This window comes from Arvicanthis niloticus, chromosome 21 (genome assembly GCF_011762505.2).
Source record: "Arvicanthis niloticus isolate mArvNil1 chromosome 21, mArvNil1.pat.X, whole genome shotgun sequence".
Classification (NCBI taxonomy): Eukaryota; Metazoa; Chordata; class Mammalia; order Rodentia; family Muridae; genus Arvicanthis; species Arvicanthis niloticus.
The window spans coordinates 52,014,462-52,037,217 of NC_047678.1; the positions used below are offsets into that span (position 1 = coordinate 52,014,462).

Below are 22,756 nucleotides of genomic sequence, written 5' to 3' on the forward strand. Positions count from 1 at the left end.
AGCCTCATGATCTGGATCATAGGTATGCCCTATATTTCTGGATTGTAGTTCATTCCAGATATAGTCAAGTTCACAACTGGGAACAGCCATCATAGAGACTAGAAAGACCTTTCTGTGTTGCCTGAATCAATCTAAGAAAATGAGCATTAGGACCCAGATTTTACCCTCTGTTAAATAACAGAAGCTAATTAGTTTTAAATTTTTGCCTGGACTACTGTGGACTGTCATTTATGGTGGCTATAAAGAATCAAAATACAGTATCTAGGGAAGGAGAGGTGACTCAGCTTTTGAGAGTACACCTTCTTTTGGTCTCCATGGGTAAGGTACATATACATGCAGGCAGTCATACATACACATAAAATAAAGAAATCATTTAAAAATACATAGAATGTAAAATTGGGTAATGTTCTCCTTCCTGGTTTAGCTCTAATATTGACATGAATGCTCTTACTTGTTCCATTTCCATATCTAACAACAAAAGTTAACACTTGCCAACTGCTATAAAGTTGAGTAGTATGTGATATTTGTAGAGTTCTTTGTATTACAACAAAGATACTAATAAATAGTATCTAATAAATACCAGGGCACAACTCACATAAACGGTATGCTAGTTTATTAGGGGCAGATGACTCAGCAGCAGTATTGCTGTCCTAATAGTAATAGGAAGACTAATCCTAACAAGCTGTATGTCTTCTCCCTTCTTTCTTTCTCTTTTCCTTTCTCCTCCTCTTTCTTCTCTTCTTCTTTTTGACATAAGGTGTCATTATGCAGAGGTGGATGCCCTAAAGCTAGGTTGGCCTACCCTTTATGCCTGTCCCTTCTGAGGGCTGGGATTAAAGGCATGCATCACTACCATGTCTGGCTTGAGATTATATATATATATATATATATATATATATATATATATATATATATACATACACACACACACACATATATAGTGACTTGTTAATTTTTTTAGTAACACTAAGAAGCATTTGATTTCAGTGGTAAATAACATAAATAGGAAGAAGTTTCTGTAACTCACCCAGTTCAGGGTTCACATTAAACCATGGTGAATGGACAATCACAGTCTCATCGTAAGTTGCTGGGAACTTCTACATGCTTTCCTGCTAACCAGTTGTCAGCACACTGAGGATGCCTGTGCTTTTTAGAAAGAGGTGTCTAACCAGCTGTGAAGTGGTTGTTTAACCAAGGAGTTTGTCCATAGAACAGTTCTTAGGCAAACACAATACTGGAGTTTGTCAAGACTCTTGGATTTTCAATTCAGAATGAAATAGATGTGTACCACTATCCTATGGACTGGTTATCAAACAATTTTTTAAAAAATTAATTAAACCCAAAAGCTATCTTTCAAACTGTATATATTTTTGTATTCTTCAAAATTGACATTTCAAAATAATTTTTGTGGATAGAAAGAATTCAAAGTAAAAGTAAATTAGCATTTGTTTTTAAAACAGTTTAAGCACTTCCATCTTACTAGGCTCTACATCACTGAAGATCTGTGCCTTAGGTTTGGCACTGTCTTCTGCGAGCTCTTCTGGTATGGGAGTAGGGTGGGGGTGTAGACCCTCAAGTTCTTAAACTGTGGATTGTTCTCCCCCAGGGAGTCACTGTGTGTGTGTGTGGGGGGGGGGGTTGGGAAAAGTTTGACAACAGCAAAATGTGCAACAGTCAAATATAAATCAAAATAAAATGAGTGGTGAATGCAAAAGATTTGTGTAGGGGCTCATTTATGTTGCATTGTGGGTTATCACGGTAGTCTTGGTTCTGAACATGTCATGTGCACTTTGTTCTCCGTGTGCTGTGTACTGTCTAGCCACATAAGGTTACTGATGCTGCCTGAAACACCTTGGCTCAGATGTGACATTTCTGGGTTATGAATTGCAGTGCTTTCTTATTGTACAGTTTTCTACTCTTTTAAAAGAAGAGATAATTTTTAATTATGTATACTTGTTAGGGTCTGTGCATATGAGTGCAAGTGCCCTCAAGGGGCCAGAGGCATTGGCTGACCTGAGTTGGAGTTACAGGCAGATAGATGGGAGTGAGCAGCCTGTTATGGACGCTGGGAACAAAAGTCAAGTCTTCTGCAAGAGCAGTATGTGATTTTAACAGCTGAGCTGCCATCTCTGCTCCTAGACTTCTACTCTTAAAAGACTTAACTAAGGAAAAAAGATAATATTTTCCCATTATTGTTTCTTAGCACATGTCAAATTTATACATCTTTGGATTGTATTGTGTTAGAATTTTTGATTTGAAAAATTGCATTTCATTAAAAAAAATCACACAAAAAATTTGGCTGGTGATTGGGATAGAATTTCCAACTATTTTTGAAATGTTTCCAAACCTTATTTTTTTTTTTTTTTTTTTTTGCCACTTTGCACTAGGTATTTATATAAAACGATTCTCAGGATTGGTAATTATAAAATCAAAATAGCAACCAACTACAAAAAAGTTGAAAATATTGTTTAGCAATGCCAAATATTCAGCCAAGAATAAATAATTTTAATGTAGAAATGAACAATCAAATCTATCTCACTTGTATACAAGCTCGAATTTGTCATGGATAAACTTCTTGGTCTGCTTTTTTTTTCAAACTTCATTTTTAGGTTAGCATACAAAGTAAGCAAAGAAGGAAAAACTTTTTTTTTTTTTTTTTTTTTTTTTTTACGATCAGTCAATGTTTGTTTTATACCACTATTTTATATCGTATATAGCCAGAGCAGAATAAAAATTTCTCAGGTGATGAGGTGGCGAGGTGAAAAAATTTAATTAGTTGTATTCTAGACTGTCTATTTTCGACATTTACTTCCCAGTCAGTCTAGGGTGCCTTTGGTGGCAGAAGCATCAATATGTGCTTTGTTTCGCATGGAGCTTCCTAGATATTTAAATTCAAGCAGCACCATAGGATGCAATAAAGGTTTATTTTTTACATCCATTTGTTTTGTTTGCTCTTCCTGTCCCTGGATATCCTGGCAATGAGCTGAATGTCAGCAATTTGCTTGGCATTTTTCTTATTTGGTACAGACTCTCCTAAGTGATACAGATAAAATTCGTCCCTAGCACGACACGAGAACGTGGCAAACAGATCTGGTATGAGTTTGAAATGAACCACACTGTAGATACAGCACGTGAACTCCACGCTGTTGGAGCAGACATTTCGTTTCTACCCTTGATTACTTGTGCCTGGCACAGATTTCCCCTGGAACCGGCTTGCGAGGTGTGTTTCCCTTTGCTGGGCAGGAGGGAGATCAGGTAGGAGGTAGCCTTGGAACAGCAGGGAGAACAGAGCGTGGTCTGCAGAGGGCGGAAGGAATCCCGGGCAGACCAGACGGACACGCCCTGCCGCTCTCCCAAAGGGCGGTCTCTCCTTCTGGGATGCCTGACTCTCAAGGCAGCCTGCAAAACCCTTTTCTTTTCTAAGGCAGACGAGACGCCCTCGGCGAGCCAAAAGCCGTGTCAGCGACCCCACCCACTCGCCTCCAACGGTCCCGGGTCGCCTTCCCGGTTCCCAGCAGCCCCCGCGGAGGCGCCGCCCGCACGGAGCATGCTGGGAGTCTAGGTACTCAGCGCTTCATGACTGTCTTCGGTTCGGAATTCCACTTGGAACGCCGTGAGGCAGCATCGTAGTCGGCGCTCCAGCCCCGCACTCGCAGCTCCAGGGCCCCAAGAACGACGCCCCTCCCAGGGCGCCGCGCACCGCGTCTCCGGCTAAGAGCCCTACTCCGCCCCAGAGATTGACAGCAGCGCGGCGCAGGGTGCTGCGGCCAAGTCGGAGGTGCGCAGGCGCACTAGCTCAACGCTGAGCCCAGTTAGGCCCGAAGGGCGGGGCCAGCACGAGGGCTCCGGGCCGCGGCGGCGCGCACGTAGACACGTAGAGCCCGTCACGTGGTGAGCGGAGGATCGCAGTGCGCGTGGCCGCGGCGGCTGGTGTGGGGTTGAGTCAGTTGTGACACCCGGAGCTGCTGACCCGACAGGCGGCCCTCCGGACCTGCGGCCCGGCAGTAGGCTCTGAGCTTCGGGAATCGTGAGCCTGGCCCCGTCCTAGAGCTCCGCGGAGCCGGCCCCGACACCGTCCCTCGCCCCCGCCAGCGAACCGCCGCCGCGGGCGCGCCCCCGCTCTGCGCTGTCTCCTATGGCGTCCGCCTCCGGGGCCATGGCGAAGCACGAGCAGATCCTGGTCCTCGACCCTCCTTCAGACCTCAAATTCAAAGGTAGGCTGTCTGGGACGCGCCCGAGCCAGGCTGGGTCCGGCGGGCGGCGGCGGGGTGGACGGGCCGTGCTCCCCTCCCCCACGCCCGGACGGAGCGTCGGAGCCGCGGCCCCGCTGCGTCCCTCGGCTCCGCGCCTCGCTGTCTGCCGCTGCCGGGCGGGCTGCGGAGGGAAGGGGAGGGAGCCGGACAGGCGCCGCGGAGGGCTCAGCCTGGCACCGCCGCCATCTTGCGGCCCGCGGGGGCGCCGCGGGAGCCCGCCCGCGCCTTGCCCGCCCGCCAGCCCGCATGGCGTCCTTGCCCCAGGGCGGCCGCTGGGCGGTCGGGGCCGTGCGGACCGGCGCCTGAGAGCAAGAGCTCCGGGGTCTGCGGGCGCCAGCGGGCGGCGTTCAGCGGCTTTGGGCCGGCGCGGCCGGCGGGCGAGGCCGTGAGCGCCTCGCCTGCAGTCTTCTCCGTCAGGTTGCGGGACTCCGCAGTTACGGAAGACCCAGGAGTGTATGGCTGGGACTGACCCCGAGTGTTGGCACGGCCCCAAGCGCGCGGCAGAAAGCTGTGCGTCAGCTGGGGCATGCATGGTCGTAGGTTAATGGTTGTGGGTCCCTTGTGTCACTTCGGCTTGACCCTAGGTACGGAGGACCCAGTCCTTGTGCTCCTAGTCCTTGAGTTCACACTGTCTTTTTACTGAAGACTTCTCAGGGTTTGTGATCCTCTTAGGTTTGCGGTTTCCCAGCATACCCGGAGAAAGCTGATAAGGTGCCTGCCACACAGCCCTGGAACTGTTGACTTTGGAGCATTGACTGTGATAGACACAATCAGTGGCTTGGTGATCCTTGATCCAAGGCCATTTGCCTTCTCAGTGTCTTGGAAACGAAAAGTTACACAGAACAATTTGCTACATTTTAAGGAGTACAGACAGAATGGAGTTTTAAAAAAAAGTGCTCCTTCCTGTCTTTAAATGTAAAGTGGGTGTCTCCCCCCCGCCCCCGAAAGTTAATACCTTGCGTTTTAATTTCAGGAACTGATGAAAACAATTTTCCTTAGGCACATATTGATTCCAGTGCTAAAAGGAAAAAGTAAACCCATTATAGTAGTGTAAGAGTGAGTCCAAATGAAAATAGCTAAAGTGTCCTTGTGGGAACAATTTAAAATAGTTCCAGGTACTTAAAAATTTTATATTTTAAATAGTTTTAGGACTTAAAAACATTTGGTAATCTGCTAGTAGCATTCCCTGCAGGTGTTTCAGTACATTCACAAGTTTCTCTTTACTAGACAAGAACTTGATTGTGATTTTAAGGCATCTCTAATCAGGGAATTGAATCATGAGCCACATTTATAATCCCAGCATTTTGGAAATCCAGGAACCATCCAAAATTTGAAATAAACCTGGGCTACATGGGAGACACTAGACAATGTCTCAGAACCTCGGGTAATTTGAGTGTATCTTGCTGCAGCAAATCTGTTGCCTGATTTGGGTTTTTTGGAGGGGAGTTAGGCAGGGTTGGCTGAGAAGTCCTTACCTAGTATTTGTAGTGTACTAGCCATCAGTATTGGAAGCGATTTAGTGTAACTCTTTACGATATTCTGTGTGGTTCGATTTTCCCCCTTTGACAGTGTAAGAGCAAATTTTCTGTACTGCATAACCATGTGTGAAAAGTCTTTTATAAGACAGATTTTCAAAACCAGAAACACTACATTGTGCTGTATCCATGTAGATCACTTATTTTGATGTTAAATAATTACAGTTATGTTTATATAACAGGCTATGTGTTACCAAAAAGTGATCCCCGTACTACTGAGAAACGCAAATAAATGGTACTTAGAGGCAGTAGCATGTTTGTGGGAAGAATCTTCTGTTTGTGGGAAGAATCTTCTCTTTGTAGGAAGCTCTTAAGGGAGAAGGCTCTTTTTAAGTTGCCTGGGGAAAGTTATGCAAAGGGAGTGATTGGGTAAACCCTGAGGTGAGAAGAGGAGACTCAGAGACTTAAATGTCCAGTTGTTCAGAGACTTCTGGAAAGGTGGGTGAGAAGTAGGAGTTTGACATTTGGAGTTTGATGCTTTCCTCCTTAATGTTACTTTGTTAGGCAAAGATAATTTGATATAATGGAAGTCTCTGTATTTAAATACAAGGCTCTACAGGAAGTAGGGGGGATTTAGTTAGAATTCACAGTGCATGATCTTTTGGTTGACCATATCAAAAGTTGTCTTAACTGATCTTTACATGTGTTTCATTTAAGTGTAGGTTGTTTATACATTTGCTTTTGCAAAATTATTTGATTATCTGCTAGGTTTATTTGAATTATTTGGATTCAACATTGGTTTCTTCAGGAGTGACTCAGCCATTCTGAGATTGACAGTTTTTCTTTAATATGAATAATGACTTGATAAGTATCATTCATTACTTTGTAGTTTGGGAAAAATAGATACACTTCTGAATTTGTCAATCTTTTAGTAAATTTTTAACTCTATATATCTTTTATGATTGTAGAATGAATTCTAAAGTAGACCTTTTAGTGCTTTAGTGCATAAAAAGATTTAAAAATTTTTTGATTACTTAAATTTTAGCAATACTTTGGCCAATAATTTACATTTCAAATTGGATATTTCACAGAAAAAAACTTTTTTGTCTTTAAATTTTAATATATTATAAAATTAGGGGTTTTTTGGGTAGCATTTTACTTTTCCTAGCTGTTGACAGTATTGGAGGAAAGTTTGAAGAAGAAAGTTTTGCAAAAAAAAAAAGAATTCTAAAGTGTGTGTTTCCTCATAATGCTCAGGGAAAGAGGAAAACTGAACTTGTGTTGAGGTAGCTCTTGTTAGCACCTGAGGAATACAGAGAGCTGTGCTGCCACTGTCAGCTAGTAGTCACACCCCTTCTGTCTGAGACAGGCTTTCTTCATCTATCCCAGAACAACCATGAGGGTCTTGAATGCTTTTTAAATTTAATTTTTAAAAAAAGATTTATTTTCTTTTAAGTCTTTTCTTGTATGTACATGTATACACTACTTGGGTTCTGGGTGCTTGTGGAGGCCAGAAGAGGGTGTCAGATCCTTTGGAACTGGAGTTACAGATGGTCATTAGCTGCCATGTGGGTTCTTGGAATTGAACTTGGATCCTCAGGAAGTGTTCTCAACCACTGAGCCATCTATCTCTTCAACCACTTTTTAATTTAAAAAAAAAAAAACTTTTTAATTTTTTTAAAAAAGTTTTTTTTGACAATTTTACACACACAGGCACACATTAACTCATCTCCACTTTTTTGCGTTCTTCTCCACCTGACCCCTGCCTCATGCTTCCCTCCTACCTTTGTATCTTCATTAAAAAATTAATATTTTTAATTATTTATAGATGTGTGTGTCTTCATGTGGACATGAGTGCAGGTGCACTTAGAGGCTGGAGGTGTAGGATTCCCTGAAGTTGGAGTTACAGATGGTTGTGGTGAGCTGCCTGATTTGGATGCTGGGAGCTGAACTCAGGTCCTCTAAAAGATGAGCAAGTGCTTTTAACTGCTCATCCATCTCCTCAGTCTCCCCCTACCTTAAAAAATTGTCTCCTGAATCCAGTTAGTGCTAGCCTCATGTGTGTTGGTATGGGAGCATGAGCAGCCTACTAGCTGCCACCTCCCTTCCCCTAAAGAAGATTGACTCTCCTTTTCCCAATAATGGTCAACTGAGATGATCATGTGCAGTCTGTGTAGATACCACAGCTGCTATGAATTTAGGAGTGCAGTGGCCATGTCATGTCCCCAGAAGACAGCATCTCTCTCAGCACTCTTTGGTCCTCCTGCTCTTTGATATTCTCTAAGCCTTGAGGCCCATTTAGGACTGAGCACTCACTGTCCTCAATCTTAGCACTTCTGAGTCCTGAATTAATTACTGCTCATTACAAAAAGAAGCTTCTCTGAGAGCAGCACTTATCAATGGGTATAAAAGTGAATGTTTAGAAGGCAGGTCAACAACATGAATATGTAGTAAGATAACAGTGGTGGCTTCTACCCAGGGCCTAAGATCTCCCAGCAGTGGGCTTTTAACCAGGTTTAAAAGGTATCAGTTCTTCTTGTGGATCAGGTTTCAAATACAATTAGAAACTGATTGGTTGCCCCCATATTAGTCATGCCACTATTACACCAGTGGGCGTAGCTTGCCTGGTAGGTTGGCATTGTAGCATGTGGGACTCCAAGGTTGGGTAATTCTTTTGATATCTCCTCCTTAAGTGGCCTGTATAGCATCTTCAGGCACCATGAAAGATAGTAGGGTGGAAGTTATTTAATCAGTTCCAGATTGGGTTCTCTGTGTTCTGTTAGCATCTAAGACCTTGAATTTTTTTCTGCCTTCCTCTTCCTTCCCAGTGCTGGGATTATAGATAGGTACTAGCATACCTGGGCATCTTTGAATAGCAGTTTATCATTAAGATAAGCACAAGCAGTGGTGAGTACTACATTTTTTGGTGGGGGGGCATTTTAGAAAATTTTACATAGTTCCAGCAGATGCTCTTATTCTACATAAACTACATCCAAATTCTGGGACGATCATTTCACAAACTGCCCTAAAATATAATCTTTAGCCAGTTCTTAAAAGTTATATCTCCTTGCCCATATGTGTATCTTGGCTATAGTAGACTGCTTTCTTTAACACCTGTGTGTCTGTTAGACACATTATATGCTTTCTTCCCTGAGAAAGATTTTGTTTCTTTGAATTCTTGCTGGTTAAGGTCAAATTCCTCATGACTCATTCTTAGACCATTTTCTAGCATATTTTTTCCCTCATGTTTTCAGCCACTGGTTTCTTAAACCAGAGTGTCTCATTTCAAAAAATTCAAGTAAGCAGACAAGGCTAAGTTGTTTCCTAACCTTCATTGTCTGATGTGTTTGTAAAGTGTGGCATGGTACAGCCTCGGGGAGGGGAGGTTCCTTATTGGATCCAGTTGGGAGCTTGGGAAGGGGGGGTTGAGAAGGAAGTAGAAGTAGAGAAAGAAGGGGGAAAGGAGAGAGGGAGAAAGGGGTCAGAGAGAGGTTCTTTTTAGAGTAAGCCAGACCTACCTGGCCGTTGATACGAAACTGTTGAGCGGAGCCTACAATTATCCTGGTATCATTTTGCATTCAGACTTCTTGGAAAAATAGTTCATGTTTGTAGTAGTAGTATTATTTAAAAATTCTGTGCATAGTGTTGCTTCTTGCCTTAATGTTTTATGTTCCTGAATGAAAGACATACAGCCGTTATATTTTAGTATGCCTTAAGCAGCACAATAGCTGGGCAGCTGCCTAACCTCCATGTTGTTAGAATTCACTGAGTTACTACTTACTAATTTCTATGTTACATGCCTCCCTGTCCTGCACTCCTCATGCTTGATGTTTCTCTCTCTTCCTCCTCCTCCTCTTCTTTGGTCTCATGCCTGGGAAGCCTAAAACCCTGCCTCTTTCTCTTTACACCAGCTATTGGCTGCTGCCCTCTTCATTTACCAATCAGAATTAACTGGGGGCATGTTCCCAGAAGCTATGTGCAAACAGTTTTTGGTGACACAATTAGCACCAGAATTCAATATGTTTGCTGTTCTCCAGTTCCTTTATCTCCTTCACTTCCAAGTCACACTTCTATCCTCACTACTTGATTGTCTCCTGCATTGATCATTTCCAGTGTATATGTAACTTTATCATTTAATATTATGGGAAGTAGTATTACTTTCTTGAAAAAACTTTAGACTTTATTTTATGCCACCCCTCTCCCCAAGTCCCATCTGTGGCCCTTCCCTTAAATGTTACCCTTTCTGAGACCCTGACTTGGTTTCAACATCATTGTTTCTTTCCTTATTCAGACTTACTAGGTTTTTTTCTTCTTCAATTCCATATTCCTGCTCCTGCACATTTTGGCAGATAGCCAATTCTGTATTTCATTCAGATTTACAGTCAAACACTTTTTGTTTTTGGAGATAGGTCTCACCATGCAACTCTGGCTGACATAGAACTGTAAACCAGGCTGACCTCAAACTCAAAAAGATTTGCCTGCCTCAGCCTCCAGAGTGCTGTGATTAAAGGCATGTGCTGCCACTGGCTAATTGAAAATTTTATTTTATTGTTATACTGTGTGTATGTATGGAGAGGGGAGGAAGGAGGAGAGAGAGGAGTGTGTGTGTCTGCGTGCTGTGGTCAAGATTGTTTGTGAAGATCGGAGGATACCCTGGATCTAACTCAGGCTTGAGTAGCAAATGTTTTACCTATTGAGCCATTCACTGGCTCAGAGACTACACACTTAATGTACTATTTGGATTTGAATGTTCCTATCAAGTGACGGCTCAAAACCCACATACATATTCCAAGGTCTCTTGCTCCTTAACCTGAACATTCATGTTTTGTAATTACTCAAGCACACTCATCCCTTTTTGCCTCTGTTGATTCGACTTCTCCAGCTTGTAAACTTTTTTTTTTTTTTTTTAAAGAGTGAATTCAATCATGAATTTGTCAGGAGTAAATGTTGGAACTAAAATTGTGAACAGTCCTTGTTTTTGTGGGGGCAACTCTAAAGGTCAAGATCTCAATTTTCAGATGGATGAAATGTAGGGAGAAGCCTTTTGACAGTCCAATAGTAAATAGAAGTTACCTAGTGCTGTGGTTCTTAACCTGTGGGTTGGGACTCTTGGCAGATCTGTCTCCAAAACTATTTACATAACTGTAGCAAAATTATAGTTACAAAGTCACAAAGATAATTTTATGACTGGGAGTCACCACACCATGAGGAACTGTATTAAATGGTTGCAGTGTTTAAGAAAGTTGAGAATCGCTGACCTAGAGGAAGGAAAAAAATGTGTGAGTACAGTATTCTGTGGTAGGAGGAGGAGGAGGAGGAGGAGGAACCAGCGCATGATGTTAACTGAAAGGGTTCTAGGCACCAGTAGTAGAAATGACCAGGGTAGTTCTGGTTTGATAGGTCGTGTTAGATGTTTGTTTGTTTGTCTGTCACTGAGGGATTAAATTTGTGTGTATTTTTTTTTTTTAACTTTATTGGGTGGAGGGGCAGGTGTAAAGGTATGCTGGGGTATTTTGTGTTCATTAAGAAATACTTAATTGTAGCTATGCAGATTGTTATTAGAAGTGAAATAATTAGATGCTGTAGTGCAGTGAGTGTGGCGGGAGATGGACATTGGTGTTGGAAGTAATGAAAGGTCAAAGTAGACTTGTGTGCTGAGAGAAGGTTCGGCTTCCTAGATGGTGTGTATGAAATGGAGGGATGGTGGCCTTCACTGATGTCTGGATGAGACTGATAACGTTTTCTTTGGTGTAAATGGAAGAAAAGTAGGAGGAAGACCATACTTCCACTAGTGTGACAGTATGCTTAAGACTTGCAGATAACTAATGAGAAGGTGCTGTAAGTGCGTGGATGTGGATTGATCGAGCTTTTGGGGGATGATTTCACTTGTAATAGCAATTCTCTTTTAAAAAAACAAACCAACTTGGATCTGCCTGTTGCACATTCTTGTATTTTGAATTTTCATAGTTCTAAAAATCTAGTGCTAGGGTATTTTGTAAATAATTGAGTAGCGTTTTTTGTACCTTTTGTAGAGTCAGTGAGACAAAAAAGTATTGCGGGGGCTTGGCTTTTGAAGGTTTGTGACTACATATTAAGTCATTTAGCTTGCTTTGGTGGCATTGGTGGGACAAGGTGGAAACAAGACAATCTGGAGTTGGAGCTAGCTTGGGCTACATGAATCTCAAGGGGAGAGTTGGGGCAGGGCAAATGAGACTAGGAAGATGGATCAAGTGCTTGCCTGCTAGCATGAGAACCTGAGTTTGCATTCCTAGCAACTGCCTTAAAAGGAAGGTGTGAGGCTCATTCTTTGTGATTATAGCACTGCAAGCATTGCAGAGACAGATGAGGCTCCCTGGGGGCTTGCTGGCCAATCAGTCCCACCCTAGTTGGTAAGGTCTAGGCCAATGAGAGACTGTCTCAAAGGAAGTGGATGGTGTTCCTGATAATACCTAAGTTTATTCTTTGGCTTTCACATGCTTGCACATGTGTATCTGTAGGTGCATATATACAATTAAAAATATCAAAAATCACCGTAGAAGACATTTTAATCAAGTAGGAAAATATGCTGTAGTACTCCTTCCATTTATAAATTGTGATTTCTGTGGTTTGTGATCGACTGTGGTCCGAAAATAGAAGGAGAGAAATTTTCAGACATAAACAGTTCATAAGTTTAAATTTGTGTCCTTCTGAGCTGGAGGCTTGCCAAGGACCTGTTGGGCCAGTTATTTCCACACTGCAAAGCTGCCCACTAACCAGTTACTTAGACATTTTCTTACCAAATTGTTAGTATCACAATATTTGTTTTAAAGTTACCCTTGTTTTACTTTTTTCCTAAAAATGGCCTAAAAACAATCAATAGGGGTACTGGTAATTTCAGCATGCCGGGATATGCCTAAGAGAAGCCACAGAGTGTTTCCTCCTCTTTATTTGGTCAAGAGCCAATGAAATGTGAGCCAGTGAAATGTTGCGGCTCACAGTTCATGTGGGTTTCCTATCTCAGTTAACCTGACCTAGGTCACACTTGGTGTGCACAGACTTAACTCCGCTAATTCTAGATCCTGTCAGGTTGACAGTATTTATAACATGTTATGGGATATACGTAGTAAGTAATAATTGGCTGCATGACTGAGCAAACTAGTTTGTTTTCTACTCCTCTCTTGCCCTCTTCACCCCTTCCCCCAGGTGAAGTTTTGTCATGTAGCAAGAATCCAGATCCAGTACAGTTGAATGTTATGTGTGTTATTAGGTCTCTAGACGTGTTTAAATCCTACATGTGTGCTAGTTTGTATTCTTTGACCTCTTTCTGTCCATTACCTCCCTTTTCAAGTTTTCTGTTGAAACTTTTTGGGGGGAGGGGGTTGACCTAGAAATCAGAGATGTGTCTGCTTCTGCCTTCTAAGTGCTAGAATTAAAGGTGTGTACCACCATGCCTGGTCTAAAAAAGCTTTGTCTATGCAGAAATGGTTTGTGAAGGGACCCTACTACCCAGGCATCTATTTATTGGCCACTTCCTAGTCTCTTTCTTGTTGTCTTTTGAGGGACACTCCTTTGAAGGCTTATTTGCTTTTCTGAGATGGAGAATCTGGCTTTCTTAGAATTACAAAAAATTGTCTTTGGGAAGAAAACTAAACCTAAAAGAACTATTATTTGCAAATATCTGTTTACTTACTGGGTTTTCTATAACTGAAATGTGACTCAGGTCATTCAAAATTTTAAACTTAGGAAAGTTTCCAAGTGTTACTACATTTTATGCTTTATTACAATGTGATTTCAGTAATGTAAACATTCGTTAATATCTTAATTTACTCATTTGTATATTTTTGTTTGCCCTTTTGGAGTAGGGGAGGTATGCTGTAATCAAACCTGGCCTTTATGCATACGAGGCAAGCATTCTGCTACTGAGATGTATCTTCAGTACTTGCCTAAGTACTTTTAAAACAAATATTCTGTAACCTAATGTTTCAATTGTTACCTGAGTTTCAGTTTCTAACAACAAAAAGGAAACATTTCTTTGCATATCATATTCTTATTTAAAATAACCCAACAGTAAGTCTTTAGCATCTAATCAGTCTTTGTACTTCTGGTTTTAGTTGTTTCTTTCAGTATGTGTGTTTGTCTTAATCTAAAGTAGCATTTCACACTACCTTTCTCTGTTCCTGTAAGTCATGCCATTGATTTGTTGAAAAGACCATATCAGTTGTCCATATCAGAAAGCTTTCTATCTAGATGTCTTGATGTAGTTTTTGTAAGTGTTCCCTTGATTAAAGGGGGTTGATTGGTCTTGGATTTTAGTACTTGTGGAAAAAGTATTGTATAGATTGCTTTGTGTCACATCTGTTGTCCTGCTTGTAGTGATAAACTGTTTGGTCATGGCAGTCTTATTCTTTCAATGAAAAGGTATATATATAAATATCCATTTATTGTAATATATACAGTTGAAATATTGAATATCCTTGAATAGACACAGTTTATGTTAGTATTCTCATTGCAGTGCTCCTTCCAAATAGATTCATTAATCTTAGGAGAATGTCTTTGGTTTAGGTAACACATGTCATGCAGATTTACAATTTAAATTGTAGTTAAAGTTTAATCTGGCCTGGTAAGATGGCTCAGTGGGTAAAGACACTTGTGCCTGACAATCTTGAGTTTAATCTCATGATCCACATAGAGGAAGAAAAGAACATAACTTTTTCTGATTGCTCTATGACCTTTACATTTGCACTATGGCTGGCTTTTATTTGGTATTGTAATCCAGATATATTTTAAAGAATAGTGGTAGGTGTGTATAGGTTGAGAATAAAAATATATTAGCATATCTTTCAGTGGCAAAGGAAAAATTTGCAGCTACCCACTGGGAAAGGCTAGCTTTTATATATACTGGTGATTGACAAGTTAGAATTTTTATGCCTTGACTTTAGACACAAATGAAGGTAAATAAGCTTCACACTTTACAGTCTTACAGACTTAGACACAAATGACAGATATGAGCCATTGTGTGCAGAAACACTTAGTTGAGAGAAGAGACACTAGGCAAGAAGATTTTTATGGTGCTTGCTTTTTCTTGGATGTAGTCTTTGACTGTGGTGTTACCTCTACTTCATTTCCCATGCCACCAAATTGCAATAGCGAACTCTTTAAAATAAATATTTGTTCTTTTTTTTTTTTTTTCTTAAATATGATTGGATCTTTTGTTTGTTTTTTTGAGTCAGGGTTTCACTGTGTAGCCTTGGCTGTCCTGGACCAGGCTGGCCTGGAACTCTTAACAGATCCACGTGCTTCTGCTTCCCAAGCATTGGGGCTAAAGGTGTGTGGCTGCTATTGGATCTGGAAAGTTTCTGGAAAAGTCTTTGCACCCTTCCACCCTGGCCCCTGCACCTTTTTTTGTAGTAAGTTTGAGCCTATTCTGGGCTACATATGAAATCCTATGAAAAATAAACAATCACAGAAAGCAGAGTATAATATATTGGAATGTCTTAAAAAGCAATCCGGAATGTTTGAGGAGGAATAATTACTGTCTACCATCTTTAGTTACCATTGAGAAAGACACCTTTGCTGGGCGGTGGTGGCGCACGCCTTTAATCCCAGCACTTGGGAGGCAGAGGCAGGCGGATTTCTGAGTTCGAGGCTAGCCTGGTCTACAGAGTGAATTCCAGGACAGCCAGGACTACACAGAGAAACCCTGCCTCGAAAAACCCAAAGAGAGAGAGAGAGAGAGAGAGAGAGAGAGAGAGAGAGAGAGAGAGAAAGAAAGACACCTTCAAGGTAATAAGTTGCTCATAATGTCACTTAATTTTGGAGATGGTAGGAATCTAAGATCATTTTGGCTATAATGGTTAGATTAATTTTGGGGATCAGTCACATTGTGAATGGCTTTAGACTTTAAGCCATTTAGTATTCTACATTTATGTTGTTTAAACAAAGCCATAATACACTAATAACAGAAACCATTCCTGCCTGTTTTTTCATTGCTCTCAATGAAAAGAATAATTGTTTTAACTTTTAATTTAAAGTGCTTTCGTTTGTGAAGATGACAAATGGGTATTGGACTTATATGCCCATAATAACACTGTAGTATTGGGAAGTGGGTTAAAAGAAGTAAAAGACATGATTCCGGCTCATTGGTAGCTTTTAACAATGATTTTGACCTATTGTGTGGGCAGATGTAACATCCTCCCTCCTCAAATGACTACACACTCACTGCCCCTCTTTTAAGTGCATTTTGGTGAGGTTTTCATATTTGGAAATTGTTTACTTATATAATACACTATGGATGAGTAACTGCAGTAAGCAGCTTAAATAATTAAAGCTTTGAAATATTAGAAAGGCTTAAGTAAAATTATGAAGTCTTGGCTTAACACTAATCTCAAATCCATACTTTAGTGAAATTTTATAAAGGGTTATTTTTTTAGTGTTTTAACTAAACCTTTTTGAGTAGAAATAGAGCTCATTTGGAGCTGGAGAGGTGAATTAGCAAATAGGAGCAGTGACTGCTTTGCTAGGGGCCCTGAGTTCAATTTTCAGCATCTACATGGTGGCTTGCAACCATCTATAACTAGTCCTGAGGGATCAAATTGCCCTTTAAAACAGCCATGTACATTAAATCAGTCAATCAATCAATCAATCAGTCAGTCAGTCAGTCAATCTTAAAAAGACTCATTTTGTTTTTCCAGAAAATGGGACTGTTGATTTGTACAACAGTATTTGTACAGGAATGCTTACCAGTAACTGTCAGACATTGTTGTAACTGCTGGAGATATAGCAGTGCATGAAATAGAACTGGTCCTCATGATAGCCCAGCACAGTGTAGAACAGGTAAATAAGATGACTTCCTTGCTTAAGAAATTTGTAGGGGCTAGAGATGGCTCAGCAGTTAAAAGTTCTTGTTGCTCTCCCAGTGGATCTGTGTTCTATTTTTCAGGCACTACATGGTAGCTTATAACAGTTTGTAACTGCATTTTCAGGGGCCCTGACACCTTCTTCTTGCCTTCGCAAGAACCAGGCAAACACAGATGTACATGCAATCAAAACACCCATACACATAAAGTTAAAAGAAATATTTAGTAAACATGTTTAGAGCTTTCTTGGATGTAAAATACTTAAATATTATTTTAGGAAATGTTTAACATGGGTCTGTGGGACCAAAGGAAATAAATATATAGTGCTGATTTGATTGCTCTAATGCTTCAGGAATCTATGTGTATTTATGGAAATAAATACAGTTGAGGCTCTGGAGTCAGACCTGGTTTTACTTTTACTGTTTTTGGAGACAAGGTCTTTTACACAATCCCTGGCTGTTCTGAAACCACTGAGTTCAGACTGACCCTGAACTCAGACTCTGCCTCCTGAAAGCTGTCATTAAAGAACCACCGTTCTAGCCTAGGAAACTATTTAGCTAGTTTAAGCTAATTTGGCAAAACCTGTGAAAAGATAGTAAATAGCAGTGACTTTTATTTATGTATTTACATGGGGACTATCCAGCCCTTCTCAGGATTTTTACCTTTTATATTCAGATAAAAGTACAGTAAAGGTATAACATGGTCAAAGAGTAAAACTGTAAGACCAGAATGATTTATGAAAAAAAAAGTGACACTTGAAAGAAAACATGTATACTTTTGCCTTTTATTATTATTTTTTGTTTTTAAAATGACAGCTATATTTCTTGTATATGTTAATTCAACAGATAATTTATTTAATAGCAAAAGGATTAACTTCTCCATTTTAGTCAGGAATAAATTGTTTCTTTAGGAGCGTATGGTGTAAGAGAATGAATGGGACAAGGCATACATATAGTAGAAAAATGTGACACACCTTGAAATACATATGGATTATGTTTCATATGAATTGTACAGACAGCTGCGATTCCTTTAAAAATTTATTCTTTGGTATTGAACTTTGTGCTGTTATGTAGAAGCCACTAGCGTAGTCTGTGTACCATACTGAAGAACTAAGAAAGACTGTCAGCAGTTGTGAAAAGACTGAAAATCTTACTTGCTACAATTTCATGGATGTTAGAACACTTGAGAACATCTGAATTGAAGTAAAAGAACTACTTTGTTATTCGTGACACTACAAGAGATTTTGTAATTGTGGTATTTTTCCTTGGTCACCTTTGGTTCCAAGATGGCTGACAAAAGGCTTCAAAGTGGAGCTATCCATAGAGTGACTTTGCATAGAGCAGAGAAACGCTGAGCTAAGAGAACTTTAATCTTTCATGGTGTGCTGCATGGAAATTTACCTGGTCTTTGTTGCAGAGTACGGGGAGGTAACCATACCTGATCTGGTCCTCAGAAAGGAGGCATTATCTTCTAAGACTATTTTCTGCTTAACACATCCCTGAAAGGAGAGGAATACAGGTAGAAATGCTAGACTCTTGGAGCCTGATGCCCAAAGAGTTAGATAGGAAACTTCTGAAAGAGCACAGCATTGATAAAGTGGAATTGGAGTGTGTAGGTGAGTATTCTTTATGAAGAGTGTCATCATAAAGGACAAAAAGCAAGCTGCTTTCTACCCCCGATTCTCTTTGTAGCTGAGCTTAGCTTGACAATTGACGAACATTTTATTATCAGTAATTCATTTCATTATGGATGGATGAAGTTTTAAAACTTAGAATGGCTCTATTTTTAGAACCATAGTTGGAATTTAAGGTTTTTTTCGTTAGATTTTATTTTGTGTGTATGAATGCTTTGCTAGTAAATGTATGTGTACTACATGTGTGCCTGGTGTTCACAGGAGTTAGAAGAGGGCATTCACCGAGTCCCCCACCATGTGGGTGTTGGGAACTAAACCCTGAGTCCTCTACAAGAGCAATAATACTGGTTTTTGTTTTGGAGACAGTTTCTTTACAGCCCTGGCAATCCTATAATTCACCACTTGCTGCCTGGCTTGCAACAAGTAAACTGTAGCCCTAAGAAAACAATTCAAAGCCTTTTAAACTGGATTTAGATACTTTTGGCTTAATGCCACTGACACTGAGAGGGGTTATTTGTGATAGCTGCTCAAAGGACAACCTGTGTAGTTAAAAGGTAAAGTTTTCCCAATAAAAGTACATGTTGGTAAAAACTGTATGTTCATTGTGTGTGTGTGTTTTATTTTTCAAATAGATTGCTTTTCACTGTGTACTGATTTTCACATGTCACACAGTACCACTGGGATTGGTAGTGAGTATTTTTACCGATAGGTGTCATAAAATGGACTATATTAGTAGCTGTTTTCTAAATTTTAAGTCAACATTTATGGTTGCTGGGAACTGAACTTGGTTCCTCTGCAAGAGCACTAATAACTGTTGAGCCATCTCTCCACCTCCTTCATTGAAAACAAAAGTTTGTGTTATATGTTATCACAATAAAATGATCTACCCACATACACAAATTTAATAAAGTACACTCCCTCACTATGACAAAATGAAATAAAAACTTTTTCTAGAGAGATACACATTTCAGTCTATAAATGGTTAGACATGACCGGTAGTATGCATAATGAAGTCACATGCTATGTTGGTTTGAATGAAAGTGGCCCCCATAGGCTCATGGGAAGTGGTGCTATTAGGAAGTGAGGCCTTGTTGGAGTAGGTGTGACTTTGTTGGAGGAAGTATGCCACTAGGGGTGGGCTTTCAGGTTTCAAATGCTCAAGCCAGGCCCAGTGTCACACTGCTGGTTTGCAGATCCAGTTGTAGGACTCTGAGCTACCTCTCCAGCACCATGTCTGCCTTTATGCTGCCATGCTTCTCACCATGATGATAATGAAATAAACCTCTGAACGGTAAGCTAGCCCTAATGAAAAGTTTGCCTTTATATAAGTAGCCTTAGTCAGAGTATCTCTTCCCAGTAATAGAGACCCTAACTAAGACACATGCTTGTACCTACTTTAATAAGTTTGGATTTAAGAGAAATAACTTACTATTCTAGTTTTTCCTTATCCTTTATAGAAGAAAAAAACATACATATATATTGGTGAAGTCAGGTCAGTGAATCATTGGTGGATATTTGTGAACTAATACACATGAATGGTATTGGTACTTTAAGCATGACATTGCTATTGATACAGTTTTGTAATGACGAACCTCACATTTAAAGTGTTGAAGGGAAAAAAAGTTTACTGTTTTAACAAATGCATCCTAAAAAAGACATTCCCCCCTCCCTATATTTGTGTTTTATTTTGAGATATTAATAGAATGCCAAGTTTAAGATACAGGCTAGAGACTCAGGCAGTTATGGTGCACTCCCATAAGCCCAGAGCTTGGGAGGCAGTGGCAGACAGATCTCTTGAGTTCGAGACCAGCCTGGTATACAGAGTGAGTTCCAGGAAAGCCAAGGCTACACAGATGAACCTTGCTGCACTGATTCTGCTTCTTCCTTGGGGTATCTAGGCCCATTGCACACCAGGTTCTATTGGAGGGAGGGATGCTTAGCTAGGTGCAGGTGGGTGCAATGCAAGATCTTGGTTAATGATGAGTGTGTGTAGGTAAAGAACACACCTGGGGACAGCTTTGGAGAACTGGTTTATTTATTTATTGCTCAGGGGAGAGGGTATTTATGCCCCAGAGGAGGTGGCCAGGGTCTCTGGGGACATGTACCTTTGGCCAGGGCAGGATGTTAGAAGATACTTTATCTGCATACTCAGGGGCTTGCAGGGATTGGGGGGGTGGGGGGGTGTGCTGCTGCTGCTGCTTATAATGTCAAACAAGGGGTGAGGACTGCTAACTGTCAGGGAAATACATTTCTGCTAGGGTTGATGGTGATGGGGGGAGGAAGCCAACTCCTACCATCCTCATATTTGAGGAACCTGGAGTAGAAGCTTCTCAATCCTCCCCGCCCCGCCCCGCCCCCCCCCCCCCCCCCCCCCCAAGCCAGGACAATTATGGTCCCACAAGACCCTGTCTTGAAAAAACAGACATAGGCTAGTGAATAATGTGGCCAGACAACCCATTTTGGTTGGAATTAGTGGCAGAATAAAACGTCATAGAATGTTCAGGAAGAAAAGAGCTTGGAAGAGTTAGGTCTTTCAATCCTCTAAAAGTGTGTGTATCGCCTTAACCAGTGATGTGATTTCCTCTCATTGGGGGCACATCTTTAAAAAGATTTTATTGCTTCCCAGCAGAGTCAGTCACTCTGGGCAGTGGGGACATTCAAGACCCAAGTTATAGCAACTTGAGTTCAGTAGGGTAGGAATGTAATTATTCTGTGGGACTGCCTTAGCATTGCAGAATATTTACCATTCTGTATCCCTCACTCTTCCTGGTGTACTGTTTAGCCATAATGCCAAGGGAAAATATTATGATTTATGTAAAAGATTATGTTTGCAGCTTATAGCACCTTCTGTTTATAAACCTCTTTTTTTTCTGAGATGTGAAAAACGTGTGTGTGTGTGTGTGTGTGTGTGTGTGTGTGTGTGTGTGTGTGTGTGTGTGTGTGTGTGGGGGGGATAGTAGGTTGATTAATAGCTCCCATTACAGTCTTAGCTTTTATGAATTCAGTGTTAAGATTTAAGATTTGTGAATAATGCCTATGCATGCTTCTAGCTTTTCATCAGATTCCCAAAGAATTCTGTGGCTTAAAAATGTGGACCAGATGTTTCTTTGAATTAAGCAGCAGTCTTTGTTTACCATAAAATTTGGCTATTTTATTCACTGTTACCAAATACTCTTTTCAGTCTTCCATTTTAACAAGAACCAGTGGGCTCAGATTCATGCTTGCTTAGAGGGATCCAGTGGAATAAACAATCTCCAATTTACTTTTTAGGTGGTTTATAGGATTTATGACATTCTTTTTAGTTTGTCTAAGCATTTTGTTTTGGAGAGATTTTTTTCCTTTTGATATATTATCTTTGCATTTTTATATTTAGAATATATAATTCTTGTTGGATAATATATTAAGTACTCTTTAAAACACATAATTCTTAGGAGTTTGATTTAAAATGTCATAGTTATTTTTCAGTTGTGCAGGCTGGTCAGAGGGGTCATCTGTAAAGACCTGCTACACTAAAGCTCCCAGTTACTGTTATGATTTATGGCCGCTGACACTATAAAGGAGGGGACTCCTTGTTTCGCTTGTTTCAAATGTATTTATTTCTATCCTTATGCTGTGTATATGAGAGGTAAAATGGACAGGTTTGGGGAAGGAGAATCCTCCCTTTTATCTTGGTTAGTTGTGTTAGAGATTTTAAATCATCTGCTGATCAGAAACAAGCAATTGGGGAGCAACAAAGGGTGTCAGATCGTCTAGAGAATGAATGAGCAGCTTAAAATGAAACAAACACTTCAAATAAAATTTTATTTCTCAAGGCTAAGCTGTTTTTAAATTTCCCTACTTTTGTGAAGTAGTTTTTTTTTTTTTTTTCATGTTAAGCATTAGGCACATGTTTCTGTCTTATACAGTATATCTTTACTAAAAAGACTTTGTCTCAGACAGTTTGCCAACACTCAGTCGAACTTTATTGTTCATGGTTGGTTGGTGAATTATCTAAATCCAGATTTCAGAGTATGACTGTTGCAAAATTTTTTTTAAAAAACCATAATTTTTGTTTGATTCAAGCAGGTCAGAAGGTGACTCTGGTTCAGGGAGCTTGCAGCTGAACTTTAAGATAATTCAATCCCTTGAACCCACATGGTAGGAGAGCATTGACTCCTGACCATGCTGTGCATGTAGACATACAATCTTTTGGTTTTTCAAGACAGGGTTTCTCTGTGTAGCCCTGGCTGTCCTGGAGCTCACTCTGTAGACCAGGCTGGCCTAGAACTCAGAAATCCGCCTGCCTCTGCCTCCCAAGTGCTGGGATTAAAGGCGTGCGCCACCACCGCCCGGCAGACATACAATCTAAATAACACAAATAAGTGAGTGAAAAAGATTAGATAAAAACAGGAAGGCTTTTATAATGTCTTTTCCTTTAGCCTTCTTGACTTTTCCCCTCCCTTTTTGTTGCTGGTGGTTGAATGTGGGACTGTGGCCGTCCTACAGTCTTTCTTCTTAGTGTTTTAGTTTATATCACCAATGTCACTCCTTTGACAAATAAAAAGCAAAAGCATAAAATGG

At 40.6% G+C, this 22,756-nt stretch overlaps 1 protein-coding gene across 3 annotated transcripts in view; it reads left to right on the forward strand.

Moving 5' to 3' along the window:
• The first annotated feature begins 3,270 nt into the window (after positions 1 to 3,270).
• Vapa (VAMP associated protein A) overlaps positions 3,271 to 22,756 on the forward strand; it is a 34,596-nt gene continuing 15,110 nt past the window's right edge. Inside the window, exon 1 of one of the 3 annotated variants that reach the window (XM_034484253.3) lies at positions 3,271 to 4,214. In XM_034484253.3, the coding sequence (XP_034340144.1) occupies positions 4,136 to 4,214 (79 nt within the window). In that variant the 5' untranslated portion in view covers positions 3,271 to 4,135. The remainder of the gene's footprint in view (positions 4,215 to 22,756) is intronic. The other 2 variants (XM_034484254.3, XM_034484256.3) reach the window with 2 other exon arrangements.